General features: G+C 43.3%; 1 protein-coding gene across 1 annotated transcript in view; it reads left to right on the top strand.

The window, feature by feature from the left end:
* LOC138662962 (gastrula zinc finger protein XlCGF26.1-like) overlaps positions 1 to 12,819 on the top strand; it is a 38,788-nt gene extending 25,969 nt beyond the window's left edge. The window contains exon 2 of the mRNA XM_069748984.1: positions 11,147 to 12,819. Within this exon, the coding sequence (XP_069605085.1) occupies positions 11,305 to 12,429 (1,125 nt within the window). The 5' untranslated portion in view covers positions 11,147 to 11,304 and the 3' untranslated portion in view covers positions 12,430 to 12,819. The remainder of the gene's footprint in view (positions 1 to 11,146) is intronic.
* Positions 12,820 to 20,931: the final 8,112 nt, after the last annotated feature.

The raw sequence follows: 20,931 nt of genomic DNA, 5'->3' as shown, positions 1-20,931 counted from the left end.
TTGGTGCAAATATCCAACGCAGCTCAGCAGTCTATAGGAAACTTGACACGAAAATGTCCATGGTAGTCCAAACACAGATAGAAATGCTTATAAGGCAGTTCAAAGCAAATCTTAGCTCAATCAGGGAGGCCTGGTTAAAAGTCTCTGAATTTTGCAGAGCAGAAACAGCTAACATGTCCAGCAAATGCAGATGGTAGATGGTAGTAACAGGAGCAGCAGATGAAGGAGGATTATGAAGGAGGATACTGAACACTGTAATGCAGCAGGAACTCAGAGCAGAATGGAAGGATCTCCAACACAGGTTCACAAGAGCAGGTGCAGGTGCAAGGCCAGGGAGCAATCAGGAGCTGGATGCAAAGCAGAATAATCTAGCACAGACTGAAGGCTGGGGTGGAGTTTTATAGCAGGAAGACAAGTGCACATGAGACCAAGGACGCCATGTTGGAAAAGGGCAGTAATGCACAAAAGTAAAAAATGTTCAGAGTCCTGACATTGTCGCTAAGTACCTGCCAGGTTCCCACGCCTGACAGGGACCCCCCTGAATCTTCCCCCTGCAACATCCCCTGCCACGGGATGTTTCCTGAACAAAACCCAGTCAGCTTCTGACTAACTTCTTATCCAACCCCTAGTTTTACCAGTGTGAGGAGTGGCCTAATAAATAAAACCTTTTGCTCCCCCTAGTGGCCGGAGTGTGAAGTGTACTGTGTGCTGGTGATACCTGGTCAGATGAACTCCTTTAGTGCCATCAGACGTACCAGCACTCCCCTTAGTGGCAGAGCAACGTTACTGCAACGACCAGGTCTCTGGGGCGCTGCATCAGGAGCGTAGTGTCTTGCAGACCTGGCTTGCTTTCCTCTGTCCTATGGACAGGGTACTTTACTGCTTTCTGTACTTCTTCCTTGACCTGTTTCTCTGGACCAACTCTTGGGTTGCATGGGTGCTCTGCACTGGTTCCGGAAATGGCCAAACTTGCCACAGTTGTAACACTTGACACTTCTTCTGTCTTCGTAGGGTGGTTGCGCTTCCAGGTCAGTGGTCACCCTGAGAAGGGCCGTCTTCTGCACTCCTGGTTGGGACTCAATCCCTTTGGCTACTGTGGACAACGGCATGATGGGCACTGTAGTGGCAGCAGGGTCCGGCCTGCTGATTAAAGCTGCGGGGCCTGGTGGTAAGATGGGGCCTGCAGGTGCGTCCGTGGCGAGGCCCAGGGGTGCCATGAGACCGGCAGCTGCATCCAACCCGAGGTCTTGGGCCATTACAGGGGCTGCGGCTGCATCTGCCACCACTTCTTCCCCCTGGTTTGATATAGCTTCTCCCTTTTGCTAACCTTGTTGAGGTCGGTGTCTCCTCCCCGGAGTCTGCAGCGGTTCTTCCGGTGTGTCGCTCGGCACTTTGCAGCGTCTTCACTTCTGGCTCCCCTTCTGGCGTTCTCAGCAGTGCAGCACCTGTTTCCTTCTTCACGCTCTTTGTGGTGCTATGATGGCGGCAGTTTTGGCGACAATTGGCAATAAACAGTCTCCTAGGCGCACATAACCCGTTTTGCTGGGTCAGTCCACTGCTATTGACCTGTTCTCGGGCCTAGCCACTACCAGTGGTTTCCAGATTGGCTGTCTTAGTCCATGCACAACGGCCTGTGCCAACATTTGCCTGTGTATCTGGTCATGAATGGTGAAGTCCAAGTCTTGGAATACTTGCATTACTCTGCCATGAAACTTCTTTACAGACTCTGTCTTGTCTTGGCTCATGTCCTGTAAGCTGAGGGCTTGTCCTGCCAATCTGCCTTTGATCCACTCTCTGAGCTGTTCAATTAGCTGTGGCCCTGACTCCCAAGCGTGTACATCTATTTCTGCTGGAAGTTTGAATTGTTCCTTCATGATTGGCCAGAGTGCATCACCTGCTTTTTATTTCAATTTATGGCCCAGAGATCATTCCAGGTGGCTATATATTTCGCTGGTTCTGCTACATTCTTTGGTAAAATGGCATGGGATGCATCCCTGGGTCTGGAAGATTGTTGAGAATGCTGGTCACCTGACTTGGGGTGAAGTGCACATAATGTAATGGTGGTGCCTCTATCTGCCCCTGCATTCTTGGTGCCTGTGGGTTTCTTTTCCTAGTACTAGGCAGCATGTATGATGTTGCCTCCCCATCTTCATCAGAGGAATAGTTGTGATAGTGTGTGCTGGGGTCATGCACTGGCTGATTTTTGGACTGTTAATGTAGGCAGCTCTGACCGGTGCTGAAGTTGTACATTATCAGCAGATGGTGATGTCAGTCCTCCCCCCTCTGCACCCAGGGCTGAGCTGTCTGCTGCCTGATGTGTCTGGGGGTTGCCTACTGCATTGTGTGTAGGGGGATTTTCTCCTTCTTTCCCCGATATCACAACTGGCAATGGCTGGACTGTGTCAGGGACATAGAAGGGGTGCCTTGTGCTGTAAGCACCACATTGTTTGAATTGGGCGTTGGCCCATCCGGCAACAAAGAAAAAGAAGAGTGTGAAACAGGAGGAGATATATGGGGCAGAGAAGAAGGAGGAGATGAAGAAGAAGAAAGAGGAGGAGGAGGGGTTGATGAAAGCTGTATAGGAGGAGGAGGTGAGGAGTGAAATAAAGGAACAGAGGGAGGAGAAGATGGAAGGTGTGGAAGAGAGAGAGGAGGAGAAGAGATTGGTGGAGATGGGTGTGAAGAAGGAAGAGCAAGAGGAGATAGGTGTGGTTGGGGAGTAAAGAATTAGGAGAGAAGGAGGGTGAGTGAAGGAGGAAAGAGGTGTGGAGAAGAAGGAGAAGGAGGAGTAGAGCAGAGATTTAGAGAGAGGGAGAGAGAAGAGAAAAGTGTGGAGAAAAAGGAGAAGAAAGGAGAGTGAGAGAGAGGAAGGAGGAGAGAAAGAGTGACAGAGAAAAAGGAGGATAGAGAGGAGAATTCCTCTCCCCTCTGTGCAGTCTCTTAGGGCATGGTTGGAATAATGATACCTTCTCTCTGTAGGGAGGGTCGGGGCGCGCCACATATTGAGCAAAAACTCCCTATACTATGGACTCTGTTGAGAGCAGACTGCACATGTCTAATATATGGGGAGGCGCTGATGGCTTAATACCTTTCCCCATTTGATACACATAAAAATCACTTCCTGGTTTGCTCACATATCTTTCTGTACCACCTAAACGATGTAAGCTCTGCTGCTACTTCATACCATGTATTAGTATTCAGCAATTTAACATCAGCTACCTTCCCTTATTTTCCTTTCTACATCATGCCATTCCGCAGCTTGAAGTCTGCCATTCTGCAGCTTGATGTCTGCCATTCTGATGGCTTTCACATACTTTATACCTTCTAAAATTCTTCACATACTTAACACGTTCGTGTTCTGCCACTATCTGGGGGCAGTTTTCTCATCAGGAAGTTGCTTGGCCACCTTATTTCCCTTTGCAAAAATAAAAATAAAAAAAGACAACAACAAAAACTTCAAAAAAATTGGTGTATAAAAAACACAAAAAAGAAAAGGAAAGCTTCAAATAGTTGGTGCAAGGAGTTGTAACCAAAGGAAAGAGAACCATCAAAAAACTTGGTACACAACCAAAAACATAAAATTTTGATACAGAAGGAAAAACTTTGGAAAACTTAAAAAAAACTTCAAAAAAACTTTAAAATGTAAAAAGACAGTAGGAAACCTTCAAGAGTAAAAAGTTAAAACGGCTTCCTTTTTTTTTCTCTGTGCTCAAACGCAGTCAGACACACACACTTCCCCTTTTCTTATGCTGCTGTATCTAATGTCACTAAAATCATGTATCTGAAAACAAGTATGTCACAGCAAAAATGATAGATACCATATAGTTTCACTTCTTCAAAAAAATGGCTACACTGTAGCACTACTCAGAATGCAGAAACAGGAAACTTTGCAAAAACAGTTGTGACAGTCTGATTTACAATGCATATATCTTTGCTACAGCAGAAGGGGAAGGAAAAAAAAAACCTTCTCTATACAATTGTATGCATTTAAAGCAGCAATACGCTACATGAACAGAACAGATACTGACATCCGGGAGAAACCGATGCCCTCTTTATTATTCTGTGACACGTGCAGGTTACTCTGGGAACAGACTACTGCCAATCGCACTGGGCACACCTGTGCCCGGACCGCCTGAGTGAGAAACAAGCGGGAAATCTACCATTCCGGTCCGGTCGTCCTGACTGGCTTGCCGGCACTACGGGAATCTGCAGTAGCCCTCTAAGTTAACACTACCCAAGCCTGCAGCCTGGGACCACCTGCCCCGGGACTACCAGTCCCTCCTATGCACGGGAATCCTGCAATGACTTATCAAGCAATTTCACCTCCTGCAGTCTGTTACCCAGCAACCACAAGCAAAACAGTTACCGTTCCAACTTTCTCCCGGATCTTACACAAACACAGAACACATACACGGCACACAGCAGACACCTTGACTTATATCCCAGGGTTTGGATACGGGCTTGGACTTTTTACACTACCTGGGAATGCGGTGGTGACCACACCTGACCAGCAAGAGGTATAGACCTGGACTGGGCACAGGGGACTTTCAGGTAAGATGATAACATTTTCTTACCTTACTTATGGAGCTGCGCAGTCTCCGTCCCGTAAGCTAAGGTCGTGGCAAACACCTCCGTCTCTCCCATCAGCAGGGTCCCCGCGTGTTTCGTCCACGCCCCGCGAGCAGACGCCAGATGTTATGGAAATTTGCTTTGGATAAATCTATCCCGGTGTGTGCTGCGGCCGTTCCCAATAAGACTGAGTATTTTGAGTGCTCATCAAGAATGGACTGTACACCATTGTGACAAAAAAGCATTCCATGAATACTGATGATTTATTATACATACATAGTTTTATAATTGCATATAGAAAGGGGTGGTTAGTTAATTACCATATTGTCTAGCTCCTATGTTATTGGTTATCTAAATATATATGGAATATGGTGATTAATGCACATATGGATTAAGCAACTAAAATGTAGCTCTCTGCATCTTTCTGCATCTAGGACAAAGTTGAGACATCTGATCATCAATTAATACATCTGTCTTTGTTCTGCTTTTGCCTGGAAAACCCCCATACAGTTTGTCTGGCTTATATCAGTTTATGTCAGCCATTTTAAACCATTGATTATAATGTATATATTAGCTGTGAGTATATATGAGTATACATGCAAGTGAGATCTACATGATATATATATTTCTATCACAACCTGATCTGCAAGGTCCGCTGTTGTGAATTCCGCTCTTGGGCTCCCTCCGGTGGTTGTAAGTGGCACTTTTGTGAGTTCTGCTCTTGGGCTCCCTCTTGTGGTTTCTAGTGGTATGGCTGCTCCTTGGAGTTAGCTGTCATCAGCTGCCTTCACTTATCGTCTCTTCTGCTCCGCTATTTAAGTCTGGCTCTTTCTTCAGCCTGGGCCACTTGTCAATGTTTCCTGGCTGGATTCACATCTCTGCTTGGATTCTCTTGGTTTCCTGACCAGTTCTGCAAAGATAAGTTTTGGCTTTGCTCTTTTCAGTCCACATGTTGTGGACTTATTGTTCTGTGCATTCTATATTTGTCCAGCTCGTCATTATGGATTTTTTCTGTTAGCTGGAAGCTCTGGGAAGCAGATTTACCCTCCACACCTTTAGTCAGGTGTGGAGATTTTGTAAACTCTGTGTGGATTGTTTGGTAGTTTTTATACTGACCGCACAGTATCATTTCCTGTCCTATCTATCAAGCTAGACTGGCCTCCTATGCTAAAATCTGATTTCATTTCTGCGTAGGTTATTTTCCCCTCCTCTCACCGTCAATATTTGTGGGGGGCTATCTTTCCTTTGGGGATTTTCTCTGAGGCAAGATAGGTTTCCTGTTTCCATCTTTAAGGGAAGTTAGATCTTAGGCTGTGCAGAGGGGTCTAGGGAGCGTCAGGTACCCCCCACGGCTATTTCTAGTTGTGCTGCTAGGTTCAGGGTCTGCGGTCAGTACAGATACCACCTCCTTCAGAGCTTGTCTCATGTTGTTCCTAAACCACCAGATCATAACAGTCCGCACCCCCCATATATTTGTTGTAGTCAATGACAGACACAGGTTTTGGAGTAGTGGATCCCTGTTGATCTGCAGTGGCCCTTGTGGCATCTGTGTGCATCGAGCTCAGGATAAAAATATCTTTTTTATCCTTGTACTTAGGGGCTAGCAACTCTCCATTGCATATAGCCCCTGACTGCCCCTTTCAGAACTTTTCATTGACATTCATTGCATATAACCCCTGATGTTTTTTTTGCCTCCGTGTTATGTTCAACCCGACGTTTAAATAGGGGTATGCTGGTGTAGTAGTTGTCAACATACAGATTGTAGCCTTTTTGTAAAAATTGAGTTATCAGCTTCCAAACGATTTTTCCAGATGTCCCCAGATAAATAGGGCATCCTGGTGGGTTTAGTTGGCTATCTTTCCCCTCATAAATGCGAAAAGCTGATGTGTATCCGGTTGAACTCTTGCACATTTTATAGAGTTTTATTCCGAACCTTGCCCTCTTAGAAGGAATAAATTGCTTGAGGTGCAGTCTTCCTTTGAATTTTAGAAGGGATTCATTAATGGAAATGTTTTCTGTTGGGTTGTAGAGCTTTAAGGCTACGTTCACATTTGCGTTGTGCGATGTTGCGTCGGAGACGCAACGCACAACGCAAACAAAAATGCACCAAAACCGGGGTTGCGCCCGATGCAACGCAAATGTGAACGTAGCCTAAGAACTTTTCTGTGAAGTCTTTGATGATGAGTCTGATTTTGAATAGTATGTCATGTTCTGGGGCATCTCGGGCAGGCATCGATTGTTGTCGTTAAAATTACAAAATCTCATAAGCATTTCATAATGGGTCCTAGGAAGAATGGCAGAAAACATTGGGGTGGTTTTAACAGGGTGGTTGGACCAATAGGACCGAATTTTTGTTAACAAGCCCCATAGCGAATGTAAGTCTTACAAATGTTTTCATTAACATAGTAACATACATAGTAACATAGTTAGTAAGGCCGAAAAAAGACATTTGTCCATCCAGTTCAGCCTATATTCCATCATAATAAATACCCAGATCTACGTCCTTCTACAGAACCTAATAATTGTATGATACAATATTGTTCTGCTCCAGGAAGACATCCAGGCCTCTCTTGAACCCCTCGACTGAGTTCGCCATCACCACCTCCTCAGGCAAGCAATTCCAGATTCTCACTGCCCTAACAGTAAAGAATCCTCTTCTATGTTGGTGGAAAAACCTTCTCTCCTCCAGACGCAAAGAATGCCCCCTTGTGCCCGTCACCTTCCTTGGTATAAACAGATCCTCAGCGAGATATTTGTATTGTCCCCTTATATACTTATACATGGTTATTAGATCGCCCCTCAGTCGTCTTTTTTCTAGACTAAATAATCCTAATTTCGCTAATCTATCTGGGTATTGTAGTTCTCCCATCCCCTTTATTAATTTTGTTGCCCTCCTTTGTACTCTCTCTAGTTCCATTATATCCTTCCTGAGCACCGGTGCCCAAAACTGGACACAGTACTCCATGTGCGGTCTAACTAGGGATTTGTACAGAGGCAGTATAATGCTCTCATCATGTGTATCCAGACCTCTTTTAATGCACCCCATGATCCTGTTTGCCTTGGCAGCTGCTGCCTGGCACTGGCTGCTCCAGGTAAGTTTATCATTAACTAGGATCCCCAAGTCCTTCTCCCTGTCAGATTTACCCAGTGGTTTCCCGTTCAGTGTGTAATGGTGATATTGATTCCCTCTTCCCATGTGTATAACCTTACATTTATCATTGTTAAACCTCATCTGCCACCTTTCAGCCCAAGTTTCCAACTTATCCAGATCCATCTGTAGCAGAATACTATCTTCTCTTGTATTAACTGCTTTACATAGTTTTGTATCATCTGCAAATATCGATATTTTACTGTGTAAACCTTCTACCAGATCATTAATGAATATGTTGAAGAGAACAGGTCCCAATACTGACCCCTGCGGTACCCCACTGGTCACAGCGACCCAGTTAGAGACTATACCATTTATAACCACCCTCTGCTTTCTATCACTAAGCCAGTTACTAACCCATTTACACACATTTTCCCCCAGACCAAGCATTCTCATTTTGTGTACCAACCTCTTGTGCGGCACGGTATCAAACGCTTTGGAAAAATCGAGATATACCACGTCCAATGACTCACCGTGGTCCAGTCTATAGCTTACCTCTTCATAAAAACTGATTAGATTGGTTTGACAGGAGCGATTTCTCATAAACCCATGCTGATATGGAGTTAAACAGTTATTCTCATTGAGATAATCCAGAATAACATCCCTCAGAAACCCTTCAAATATTTTACCAACAATAGAGGTTAGACTTACTGGCCTATAATTTCCAGGTTCACTTTTAGAGCCCTTTTTGAATATTGGCACCACATTTGCTATGCGCCAGTCCTGCGGAACAGACCCTGTCGCTATAGAGTCACTAAAAATAAGAAATAATGGTTTATCTATTACATTACTTAGTTCTCTTAGTACTCGTGGGTGTATGCCATCCGGACCCGGAGATTTATCTATTTTAATCTTATTTAGCCGGTTTCGCACCTCTTCTTGGGTTAGATTGGTGACCCTTAATATAGGGTTTTCATTGTTTCTTGGGATTTCTCCTAGCATTTCATTTTCCACCGTGAATACCGTGGAGAAGAAGGTGTTTAATATGTTAGCTTTTTCCTCGTCATCTACAACCATTCTTTCCTCACTATTTTTTAAGGGGCCTACATTTTCAGTTTTTATTCTTTTACTATTGATATAGTTGAAGAACAGTTTGGGATTAGTTTTACTCTCCTTAGCAATGTGCTTCTCTGTTTCCTTTTTGGCAGCTTTAATTAGTTTTTTAGATAAAGTATTTTTCTCCCTATAGTTTTTTAGAGCTTCAATGGTGCCATCCTGCTTTAGTAGTGCAAATGCTTTCTTTTTACTGTTAATTGCCTGTCTTACTTCTTTGTTTAGCCACATTGGGTTGGTGTCCATAAATTTGACCTAGCATAATAGGATCGTGGATTCTGGCTGATGAATTGGGACATACAGTATATGAATTTGTTTGTAGGATAATATGCTGTAGCAAGCTATCTGTCAGAAAAAAGTTTAAAAAATGAACTGGCCCCAAATTTTCCACTTCCATATTTATACCAGGAATGGCATTAAAATTAGGGATGAATGGAGTAGCCGAATCCAAAGTCTCCCATCTGGGAAATGCTACATCAAGAGGCAAAGCCCCTTGGAAATTGATGTGCACCAATTCACAAGCACTAGGGACAGCACTAGTACTGGGCATTGTTCCTTGAGTTGGAGACATTTCTCCAGAAGCGCTATTTTCCTTCTTGTTGTACTGGTCCTTGTGTGCGAGGATTGACTTTGCTACCAAAGTCCTCAAAATCCATATCGCCATCTGGCACTGCACTTTCTTCGCTGTCAGGACATAAACATGCATAAACCTCCTCTGCACTATAATACTGATGGACCATTTTACTCGTTTTTATTTATTTTTTTCCGGTAATAGAAAACACTGACTGACGTGACGTGACTGAGGCGACCAAATTATTGGGGAGACAAATGAGAAAAGCCTAATTCTTTAGCTTAACCCTAATTTTAGAATAAACTCTAACTTTAGCCTAACAGTAACCTTCACTTTAACCTAACAGTAACCCTAACTTTAGCCTAACAGCAACCTTAACAGTAACCCTAGCTTTAGCCTTACAGTAACCCTACCAGCAACCCTAACCCTAACAGTAACCCTAACTTTAGCCTAACAGTATCCTTAACCCTAACAGTAACCCTAACCTTAGCCTAACAGTAACCCTAATAGTATCACTAACCCTATCTTTAGCCTAACAGTAACCCTAACTTTAGCCTAATAGTAACCCTAACTTTACCCTAACAGTAACCCTAACTTTACCCTCAACACTACCCCTAACTATAACACTAACCCTAACCTGCCTTATCTGTTTTTTTTTTACTTTTATAACAAGATCGCTGACTGACACAGCTGTGAGTTTTATTTTTTTTTAAATTTTGTGGAGGCATGGTTGAAAAACAATGTCTGACTTTCATTTGTTCATTTTCATAGATTTTTGATTTATTATTACTTTTGTCAGATTCAAGTTATTTCTGTTACCATTTTGGGTTTTTCTGTCATTAAACGAGGGGTACCAACAATATTGACCACATATGTAGGTGGAATGAATATTTTGACTCCACAGCCACTTTCTGGAAATTAGCACAAAGTGGATGTTGGAGAGTGAAAATTACACATTTGCCATTTTATTACCCAGCACTAGTTATGAGCAAGTATACTCGTTGTTCGGGTTTTCCAGAGCATGCTCGGGTGGTCTCCGAGTATTTGTTAGTGTTCAGAGATTTAGTTTTTGTTGATGCAGGTGAATGATTTATGGCTGTTATCCAGCCTTAGTGCATGAGGGGGTTGCCTGGTTGCTAGGGAATCCCCAGATGTAATCAAGCTGTAAATCATTTAGCTGCGGGCGATGAAAACGAAATTTCCGAGCACTAACAAATACTCGTAGACCACCAGAGTGTGCTCTGGAAAACCTGAGCAACGAGTATACTCGCTCAACACTACCCAGTACATAATGCCCAGATTGCGCTCCAAGAGACACACACCGTAAAGTAAGTGGATTCTTCTCACTATAATATTGGTGAACACAGGGATCCTAAATGTTGTTTGAGCAAGACTCAGAAGTGAGAGCGGATTTTGCTGGATTGGTTTATAGAAACCCTGTTGCTTTTTAACAGCCTTTTGAGCCACTAGTGGTGTGGGAACCTCTGTTTTTCCATTGACAGATGATGGACCTAAGTGGGGACTTGTTTTTTGGGAGTTGAGAATTGGTATTATTTTCGCCTACATAACATTGATTGGTTTCTTTTTATTCGATATTTGGGAGGCAGAATGAACAAACAGCTGATCACCAAGCACTACTGGCTCATCCAACAAGGTTTTCTTTTAGACTGTCAACTGTCATTGTCTTGGTAAATAATTCAAGTTTTTTACATAGCTTGCCATTTTTATGGACAGTTTAAGTAGAAATGTTCAAAAATATAAAACTCAATGATATTTTATAAAAAAAAAATTGTTTTGTATCTTAGCAGATGACTGTACAAGGAGATCAGAGGGACAGCTGACATCTTCAATTTTTAAATCTGATGACCTTGAGATCCTACAAGATAAAACTGAAGTGAATGCCATTACTTCAGATATATCATCATCATCATCCATTCACAGCAAAGACCTGTCATCTGATCCTATGAAACAGGTCCCATGTTCTGATTCATTACTGACTACTAAGGAAAATCAAAGTCACAAAAGAGGCATTCAAAAACAAACTGCTCCTAAAGCAAAGGAGTCATTTTCATGTTCAGAATGTGAGAAATGTTTTAACCAGAAATGGCATCTTGTTAGACACCAAACAACTCACACAGGAGAGAAGCCTTTTTCATGTTCAGAATGTGGGAAATGTTTTCACCAGAAATGGAATCTTGTTAGACACCAAATAACTCACACAGGGGAGAAGCCTTTTTCGTGTTCAGAATGTGGGAAATGTTTTAATAGGAAATCAGATTTGGTTAATCACCATAAAACTCACACAGGGGAGATGCCGTTTTCATGTTCAGAATGTGGGAAATGTTTTACCCAGAAATGGCATCTTGTTAGACACCAAATATCTCACACAGAGGAGAAGCCTTTTTCATGTTCAGAATGTGGGAAATGTTTTAAATGGAAATCAGATTTGGTTAATCACCATAGAGCTCACACAGGGGAGAAGCCTTTTTCCTGTTCAGAATGTGGGAAATATTTTAACCAGAAAGGGAGTCTTGTTACACACCAAATAACTCACACAGTGGAGAAGACATTTTCCTGTTTAGAATGTGGGAAATGTTTTACCCAGAAAGGGAGTTTTGTTAAACACCAAAGAACTCACACAGGGGAGAAGCCTTTTTCATGTTCAGAATGTGGGAAGTGTTTTAACCAGAAAGTGAGTTTTGTTACACACCAAAGAACTCACACAGGGGAGAAGCCTTTTTCATGTTTAGAATGTGGGAAATGTTTTAACCGGAAATCAGTTCTTCTTTGTCACCAGAGAAATCACACAGGGGAGAAGCCTTTTTCCTGTTCAGAATGTGCGAAATGTTTTATCCGGAAATCAGATCTTGTTAGTCACCAGAGAAATCACACAGGGGTGAAGCCTTTTTCCTGTTCAGAATGTGGGAAATGTTTTACCCTCAAACAGACTCTTGTTAGACACCAAAGAACTCACACAGGGGAGAAGCCTTTTTCCTGTTCAGAATGTGGTAAATGTTTTAAATGGAGTGTGCTTCTTGTTAGACATCAGAGCCATCACACAGAGGAGAAGCCTTTTACATTTTCCTAATGTGGGAAATATTTTACTTGGAAATCAACTGTTAAAAAACATCAGAGACATCACATAGGGGAGAAGCCTTTTTTATGTTCATAATGTTGGAATAGTTTTAACCAAAATTGAATCTTTTTAAATGGGTTGCCTCTTGTCATTCCTCATATAAAACTAAACTTTATTAATTCCAAATGTTAAACTATACCCATAATTCACCCTCTGAAGGTTAGTCAGTAGGTGACTAATATAAAAAACATGTACACCACAGTTGAGTATATAGGGTGAGGTGACATATACACACTCACTCTCCAAGCTTTTCTTTTCTACGGTTTTCATCATCCTCACCAAAAGCGACTCATCAGGAGACTATTTAATATTGACCTATAGTCAAGCGAGACTAGACAAAAAAAACTAAAGTCATGTATCATGTTATCCGAAACAGTCAGAAAACTAGCCACATATTGGCAGATCCCAGACCTCAAACTATATACTTTGTAAGTTTATATGCCACTACAGTGTCAGGAATAGATAGTATGTGAAAATACAGTATAATTCTTGTGTTTTTCCTCCTATAGTGACTGCCCTAGTTTGGTATTATAACAGCTGTTAATTAGTAGTGCAGACAAATTGTCCTAGACTAAACTCAGTTTTCAGACGGCCCAATATGTACCACTCAGGGAAAACTTACCTGCTCCAAACATCAATACCAGCTTCTAACTAATGGCCATGCTGCGGTCTGTCAAGGAATGAGTGCAATATTGTTATAAAGACTAGGGATGTGTGCAATCTAGTGATAAACTAATATACTCAGTACTCGAGATTTCCCGAGCACGCTTGGGTGTCCTTCGAGTATTTGTAAGTACTCGGAGATTTAGTTTTCAGAGCTGCATCTATAAGCCAGCATAAGTACATGTGGGGGTTGCCTGGTTACTAGAGAATCCCAACATGTACTTGGCACTGAAAACTAAATCTCTGAGTACTTACAGTACATATACTCGGAGGACACCCGAGCGTGCTCAGAAAATCTCGATTACCAAGTATATTCGCTCATCACTAGTGCAGTCATAATGTCTGGAAGATATGTGCCATTATTTAGTATGAATATGGAGATTATCTCTGAAAGTTAAGTGTTCCCTGAGCTGTATAAACTGTATTTTCACATACTATCTATTCCTGACACTGGAGTGGTGTATAAACTTACGAAGTATATAGTTTGAGGTCTGGGGTCTGCCAATATGTGGCTAGTTTTCTGACTATTTCGGATAACATGATACATGATTTTAGGGTTTTCTTCATCTAGTCCCGCTTGAATATAGTTCAACTAGATGGTGGCCCGATTCTGACGCATCGGGTATTCTAGAATATGCATGTCCACGTAGTATATTGCACAGCCCACGTAGTATATTGGCCAGCCACATAGTATATTGGCCAGCCACGTAGTATATTGCCCAGTGACGTAGTATATTGCCCAGTGACGTAGTATATTGCCCAGCCACGTAGTATATTGCCCAGTGACGTAGTATATTGCCCAGTTACGTAGTATATTGCCCAGTGACGTAGTATAGAGCACAGAGCCACGTAGTATATTATTTTTAACAGATCTTTTTACTATTGACAGTGCATAGGCAGCATCAATTGTAAAAACTTGGTCACACAGGGTTAATAGCGGCGGTAACGGAGTGAGTTACCTGCGGCATAACGCGGTCCATTACCGCTGGCATTAACCCTGTGTGAGCGGTGACTGCGGGGAGTATGGAGCGGGCGCCGTGCACTGACTGCAGGGGAGTAGGAAGGGACTAATCGGACTGTGGCCGTCGCTGATTGGTCACGGCAGCCATGACAGGCAGCTGGCGAGACCAATCAGCGACTTGGATTCCATGACAGACAGAGGCTGCGACCAATGAATATCCGTGACAGACAGACAAACGGAAGTGACCCTTAGATATTTATATAGTAGATATTAAATAGTCTCCTGATGAATGAATCCAATGAATATTCATTTCTCTTAAGTAGTGGCACACGTGACCGCTGGCAGCAGCAGGAAGATAGTGGCTGACACTGCGCACTACTGAGGAGAAATGAATACTCACCGCTCTCTGTGCACAGTCCCGGCGAGTACTCCGGCAGCTGTGCTCTGCTTGTGACATCCCTGCCATGTGCTGCTTAGGCTGGGTTCACATTATGTTACTTGCATCCGTTAGACGGACTACGTTACACCATGGCATAATGCGGTGTAACGCAGTCCGTTAACACCGCCATTGAGTCCAATGTCGCATGCATCGCTAGCGCACGCCCACAATGGAACTCTCTACCACAACATATCAGACTCTCACCTACCATCGAAACCTTCAAATAGAACCTGAAGACCTACCTCTTCCGGCAAGCCTACAACCTGCAGTAATCACGGATCGACCAAACCACTGACCGACCAGCTCTATCCTCACCTACTGTATCCTCACCCATCCCTTGTAGATTGTGAGCCCTTGCGGGCAGGGTCCTCTCTCCTCCTGTACCAGTTGTGACTTGTATTGTTCAAGATTATTGTACCTGTTTTTATGTATACCCCTCCTCACATGTAAAGCACCATGGAATAAATGGAGCTATAATAATAAATAATAATAATATGCTAATTATGCATTGTGTTATTGAGCCAGTTTGTTTACTTCTAAACCAGAGAAGGAAAAACTATGCAAATAGTTTAAATAATCAAGTAATGCTACTTGATCTCATCTCCATTCTTACCCTTTGTGTAAATACTGAATGAGAGACACTTGTTAAGTCTAAAAATAGATTACATGCCTCTGTATAAAGAGATTCAGAGAGAGAAACAGCCAGATTGATTCTGCCAAGACATCCATACATCTCAAAAGGACTAGAGTCTGGACAACAGCCATTTTACATCATGGCTCCATTACGAGGGACACGGATCTATCATTCTATAGGAAACAACCTGGGGGTTTTCAGCCTCGGTTGGAAGAATACAGATCTGCTCCACTGACCATCGCTGAACCATGGATACATTTGGAGAAGCCAGGTTGTGATCCTCAGATCAACTGGCCTTGTACTTTGTATAGACTCAATAAACTGTCATCTTCCTATACTTGTTGTTACCTCCTCTCTGTGTGCATGCCACAAGTGGAGTAACTGACCCTGGAATATGAAGCCAGGTTGTGATCCTCGGATCAACTGGCCTTGTATGGACTGGCATCTTCCTGCGCTTGTCGTTACCTCCTCTCTGCGTGCGTGCCACTGGTGGAGTGACCGACCCTGGAATATGAAGCCAGGTTGTGATCCTCAGATCAACTGGCCTTGTATGGACTGGCATCTTCCAACGCTTGTCGTTACCTCCTCTCTGTGCATGCCACAGGTGAGGTAGCATCCCTGGAAGATCTGTAGTTATAGCTGCTATTATCCAGGCGAGTCAGTGGAAGGGTGAGACTAATGTGCACCATCTTGGGTACTGTGCTGGTAGTGTTCTATATGTTATCTGCCTGTTTAATAAATAAAGCTTTGCCACACTGTTTTACACTCACCCTGTGTTGCCTGAGTAGCGTTTTGCCCATGTTAAGAGCGGGAGTTCGGCGAGATGAACCCTAGTTCCTGCATTTTCGGCTAGTGGGCGGCGCTCATAGCAATCATGCAGTGGCAACCTTAGACTTCTGCTGGCGACCTCTGGTTGTCATGCCAATCCATCAGTGACGGGGTCACTGATGGGCGGGATTTCTGGTGCGCTTGCTGACATGTGCCAGCAAAAATGTGGCTCAGCGCTGGAGCCCACATCAAAGGAAAGGAGTCCGACATCGGCGTACATTTACGCCGGATGTTGAAAGTGGTTAAAGGGGATTGTTTTTACAGAGACAAGTGGTAATCAATCATGTATACATACATATATGTATGTGTGTATGAAGCCACGCCCACTCCATATACCCCCACCCACTCCACATAGCCACACTCACTCCACACGCAAAGCCCCGTATAATAAACATCTAATATATATATACAGTGCCTACAAGTAGTATTCAACCCCCTGCAGATTTAGCAGGTTTAATAAGATGCAAATAAGTTGGAGCCTTCAAACTTCAAACAAGAGCAGGATTTATTAACAGATGCATAAATCTTACAAACCAAAAAGTTTTGTTGCTCAGTTAAATTTTTATAAATTTTAAACATAAAAGTGTGGGTCTATTATTATTCAACCCCTAGGTTTAATATTTTGTGGAATAACCTTTGTTTGCAATTACAGCTAATAATCGTCTTTTATAAGACCTGATCAGGCCGGCACAGGTCTCTGGAGTTATCTTGGCCCACTCCTCCATGCAGATCTTCTCCAAGTTATCTAGGTTCTTTGGGTGTCTCATGTGGACTTTAATCTTGAGCTCCTTTCACAAGTTTTCAATTGGGTTAATGTCAGGATACTGACTAGGCCACTGCAACACCTTGATTTTTTGCCTCTTGAACCAGGCCTTGGTTTTCTTGGCTGTGTGCTTTGGGTCGTTGTCTTGTTGGAAGATAAAATGATGACCCATCTTAAGATCCTTGATGGAGGAGCGGAGGTTCTTGGCCAAAATCTCCAGGTAGGCCGTGCTATCCATCTTCCCATGATGCGGACCAGATGGCCAGGCCCCTTGGCTGAGAAACAGCCCCACAGCATGATGCTGCCACCACCATGCTTGACTTTAGGGATGGTATTCTTGGGGTTGTATGCAGTGCCATCCAGTCTCCAAACGTCACGTGTGTGGTTGGCACCAAAGATCTCGATCTTGGTCTCATCAGACCAGAGAACCTTGAACCAGTCAGTCTCAGAGTCCTCCAAGTGATCATGAGCAAACTGTAGACGAGCCTTGACATGACGCTTTGAAAGTAAAGGTACCTTATGGGCTCGTCTGGAACGGAGAACATTGCTGTGGAGTACGTTATTTATGGTATTGACTGAAACCAATGTCCCCACTGCCATGAGATCTTCCCGGAGCTCCTTCCTTGTTGTCCTTGGGTTAGCCTTGACTCTTCGGACAAGCCTGGCCTCGGCACGGCAGGAAACTTTCAAAGGCTGTCCAGGCCGTGGAAGGCTAACAGTAGTTCCATAAGCCTTCCAACAGTGGAGACAGGTAGGCCCAACTCCTTGGAAAGGGTTTTGTACCCCTTGCCAGCCTTGTGACCCTCCACGATCTTGTCTCTGATGGCCTTGGAATGCTCCTTTGTCTTTCCCATGTTGACCATGTATGAGTGCTGTTCACAAGTTTGGGGAGGGTCTTAAATAGTCAGAAAAGGCTGGAAAAAGAGATAATTAATCCAAACATGTGAAGCTCATTGTTCTTTGTGCCTGAACTACTTCTTAATACTTTAGGGGAACCAAACAGAATTCTGGTGAGTTGAGGGGTTGAATAATAAATTACCCTCTGAAAAGACTTTTCACAATTTAAAAAAAAAGAAAGAAATAACATTCTTTTTTGCTGCAGTGCATTTCACACTTCCAGGCTGATCTACAGTCCAAATGTCACAATGTCAAGTTAATTCCAAATGTGTAAACCTGCTAAATCTGCAGGGGGTTGAATACTACTTGTAGGCACTGTATACAGTTGTGGCCAAAAGTATTGACACCCCTGCAATTCTGTCAGATAATATTCAGTTTCTTCCTGAAAATGAATGCAAACACAAATTCTTTGTTATTATTATCTTCATTTAATTTGTCTTAAATGAAAAATTACAAAAATAATTGCCCTAAAGCCAAATTGGATATAATTCCACACCAAACATAAAAAAGGGGGTGGACAAAAGTATTGGCACTGTTTGAAAAATCATGTGATGCTTCTCTAATTTGTGTAATTAACAGCACCTGTAACTTACCTGTGGCACCTAACAGGTGTTGGCAATAACTAAATCACACTTGCAGCCAGTTGACATGGATTAAAGTTGACTCAACCTCTGTCCTGTGTCCTTGTGTGTACCACATTGAGCATGGAGAAAAGAAAGAAGACCAAAGAACTGTCTGAGGACTTGAGAAACCAAATTGTGAGGAAGCATGAGCAATCTCAAGGCTACAAGTCCATCTCCAAAGACCTGAATATTCCTGTGTCTAACATGCGCAGTGGCATCAATAAGTTTAAAGCCCATGGCACTGTGGCTAACCTCCATAGATGTGGAAGGAAAAGAAAAATTGACAAGAGATTTCAACGCAAGATTGTGCGGATGTTGGATAAAGAACCTCGACTAACATCCAAACAAGTTCAAGCTGCCCTGCAGTCCGAGGGTACAACAGTGTCAAACCGTGCTATCCGTTGGTGTCTGAATGAAAAGGGACTGTATGGTAGGAGACCCAGGAAGACCCCACTTCTTACCCCGAGACATAAAAAAGCCAGGCTGGAGTTTGCCAAAACTTACCTGAAAAAGCCTAAAACATTTTGGAAGAATGTTCTCTCATCAGATGAGACAAAAGTAGAGCTTTTTGGGCAAAGGCATCAACATAGAGTTTACAGGAGAAAAAAAGAGGCATTCAAAGAAAAGAACACAGTCCCTACAGTCAAACATGGCGGAGGTTCCCTGATGTTTTGGGGTTGCTTTGCTGCCTCTGGCACTGGACTGCTTGACCGTGTGCATGGCATTATGAAGTCTGAAGACTACCAACAAATTTTGCAGCATAATGTAGGGCCCAGTGTGAAAAAAGCTGGGTCTCCCTCAGAGGTCATGGGTCTTCCAGCAAGACAATGATCCAAAACACACTTCAAAAAGCACTAGAAAATGGTTTGAGAGAAAGCACTGGAGACTTCTAAGGTGGCCAGCAATGAGTCCAGACCTTAATCCCATAGAACACATGTGGAAAGATCTAAAAATGGCAGTTTGGAGAAGGCACCCTTCAAATATCAGGGACCTGGAGCAGTTTGCCAAAGAAGAACAGTCTAAAATTCCAGCAGAGCATTGTAAGAAACTCATTGATGGTTACTGGAAGTGGTTGGTCGCAGTTATTTTGGCTAATGGTTGTGCAACCAATTATTAGGCTGAGTGTGCCAATACTTTTGTCTGGCCCAATTTTGGAGTTTTATGTGAAATGATCAATGTTTTGCTTTTTGCTTCATTCTCTTTTGTTTTTTTGATTTAAGACAAATTAAATGAAGATAATAATACCAAAGAATTTGTGATTGCAATCATTTTAAGGAAGAAACTGAGTATTATCTGACAGAATTGCAGGGGTGTCAATACTTTTGACCACAACTGTATATAATAAAAATCTAATCTAATCAATATATACACTGCTCAAAAAATAAAGGGAACACTAAAATCACACATCCTAGATATCACTGAATGAAATATTCCAGTTGTAAATCTTTATTCATAATATAGTGGAATGCGTTGAGAACAGTAAAACCTAAAAATGATCATGTAGATCACAACTAATATCCCATTGAGTTCTGGAGTTGGAATGATGCTCAAAATCAAAGTGGAAAATCAAATTGCAGGCTGATCCAACTTCAGTGGAAATGCCTCAAGACAAGGAAATGATGCTCAGTAGTGTATGTGGCCTCCATGTGCCTGTAAGACCTCCTTACAATGCCTGGGCATGCTCCTGATGAGGCGGCAGATGGCCTCCAGAGGGATGTCCTCCCAGACCTGGACTAAAGCATCTGCCAACTCCTGGACCGTCTGGTGCAATGTGACATTGGTGGATGGAGCAAGATATGATGTCCCAGATGTGTTCAATCGGATTCAGATTTGGGGAACGGGTGGCCAGTCCATAGCTTCAATGCCTTCATCTTACAGGAACTGCTGACACACTCCAGCCACATGAGGTCTGGCATTGTCGTGCATTAGGCGGAACCAAGGGCCACCGCACCAGCATATGGTCTCACAAGGGGTCTGAGGATCTCATCTCGGTACCTAATGCCAGACAGGCTACCTCTGGTGAGCACATGGAGGGCTGTGCGGCCATCCAAAGAAATGCCACCCCACACCATTACTGACCCACTGCCAAACCGGTCATGCTGAAGGATATTGCAGGCAGCAGATCGCTCTCCACGGCATCTCCAGACTCTCATATCTGTCACAGTGCTCAGTGTGAACCTGCTTTCATTTGTGAAGAGCACAGGGCGCCAGTGGCGAATTTGCCAATCATGGTGTTCTGTGGCAAATGCCAAGCTTCCTGCACGGTTTTGGGCTGTGAGCACAACCCCCATCTGTGGACGTCGGGCACTCAGACCATCCTCATGGAGTCGGTTTCTAACCGTTTGTGCAGACACATGCACATTTGTGGCCTGCTGGAGGTCATTTTGCAGGGCTCTGGCAGTGCTCCTCCTGTTCCTCCTTGCTAAAAGTAGCGGTCCTGCTGCTGGGTTGTTGCCGTCCTACTGCCCCCTCCACGTCTCCTGGTGTACTGGCCTGTCTCATGCTACAAGTGTGAAAGCACAACCAACATTGAAAAGTGACCAAAACATTAGCCAGAAAGCATTGGTACTGAGATGTGGTCTGTGGTCTCCACCTGCAGAACCACTCCTTTATTGAGGATGTCTTGATAATTGCCAATAATTTCCA

The sequence above is a fragment of the Ranitomeya imitator genome, chromosome 2 (assembly GCF_032444005.1).
Source record: "Ranitomeya imitator isolate aRanImi1 chromosome 2, aRanImi1.pri, whole genome shotgun sequence".
Taxonomy (NCBI): Eukaryota; Metazoa; Chordata; class Amphibia; order Anura; family Dendrobatidae; genus Ranitomeya; species Ranitomeya imitator.
The sequence above is the reverse complement of the archived record's forward strand: the minus strand, read 5'-3'. Positions and strand labels throughout refer to the sequence as shown.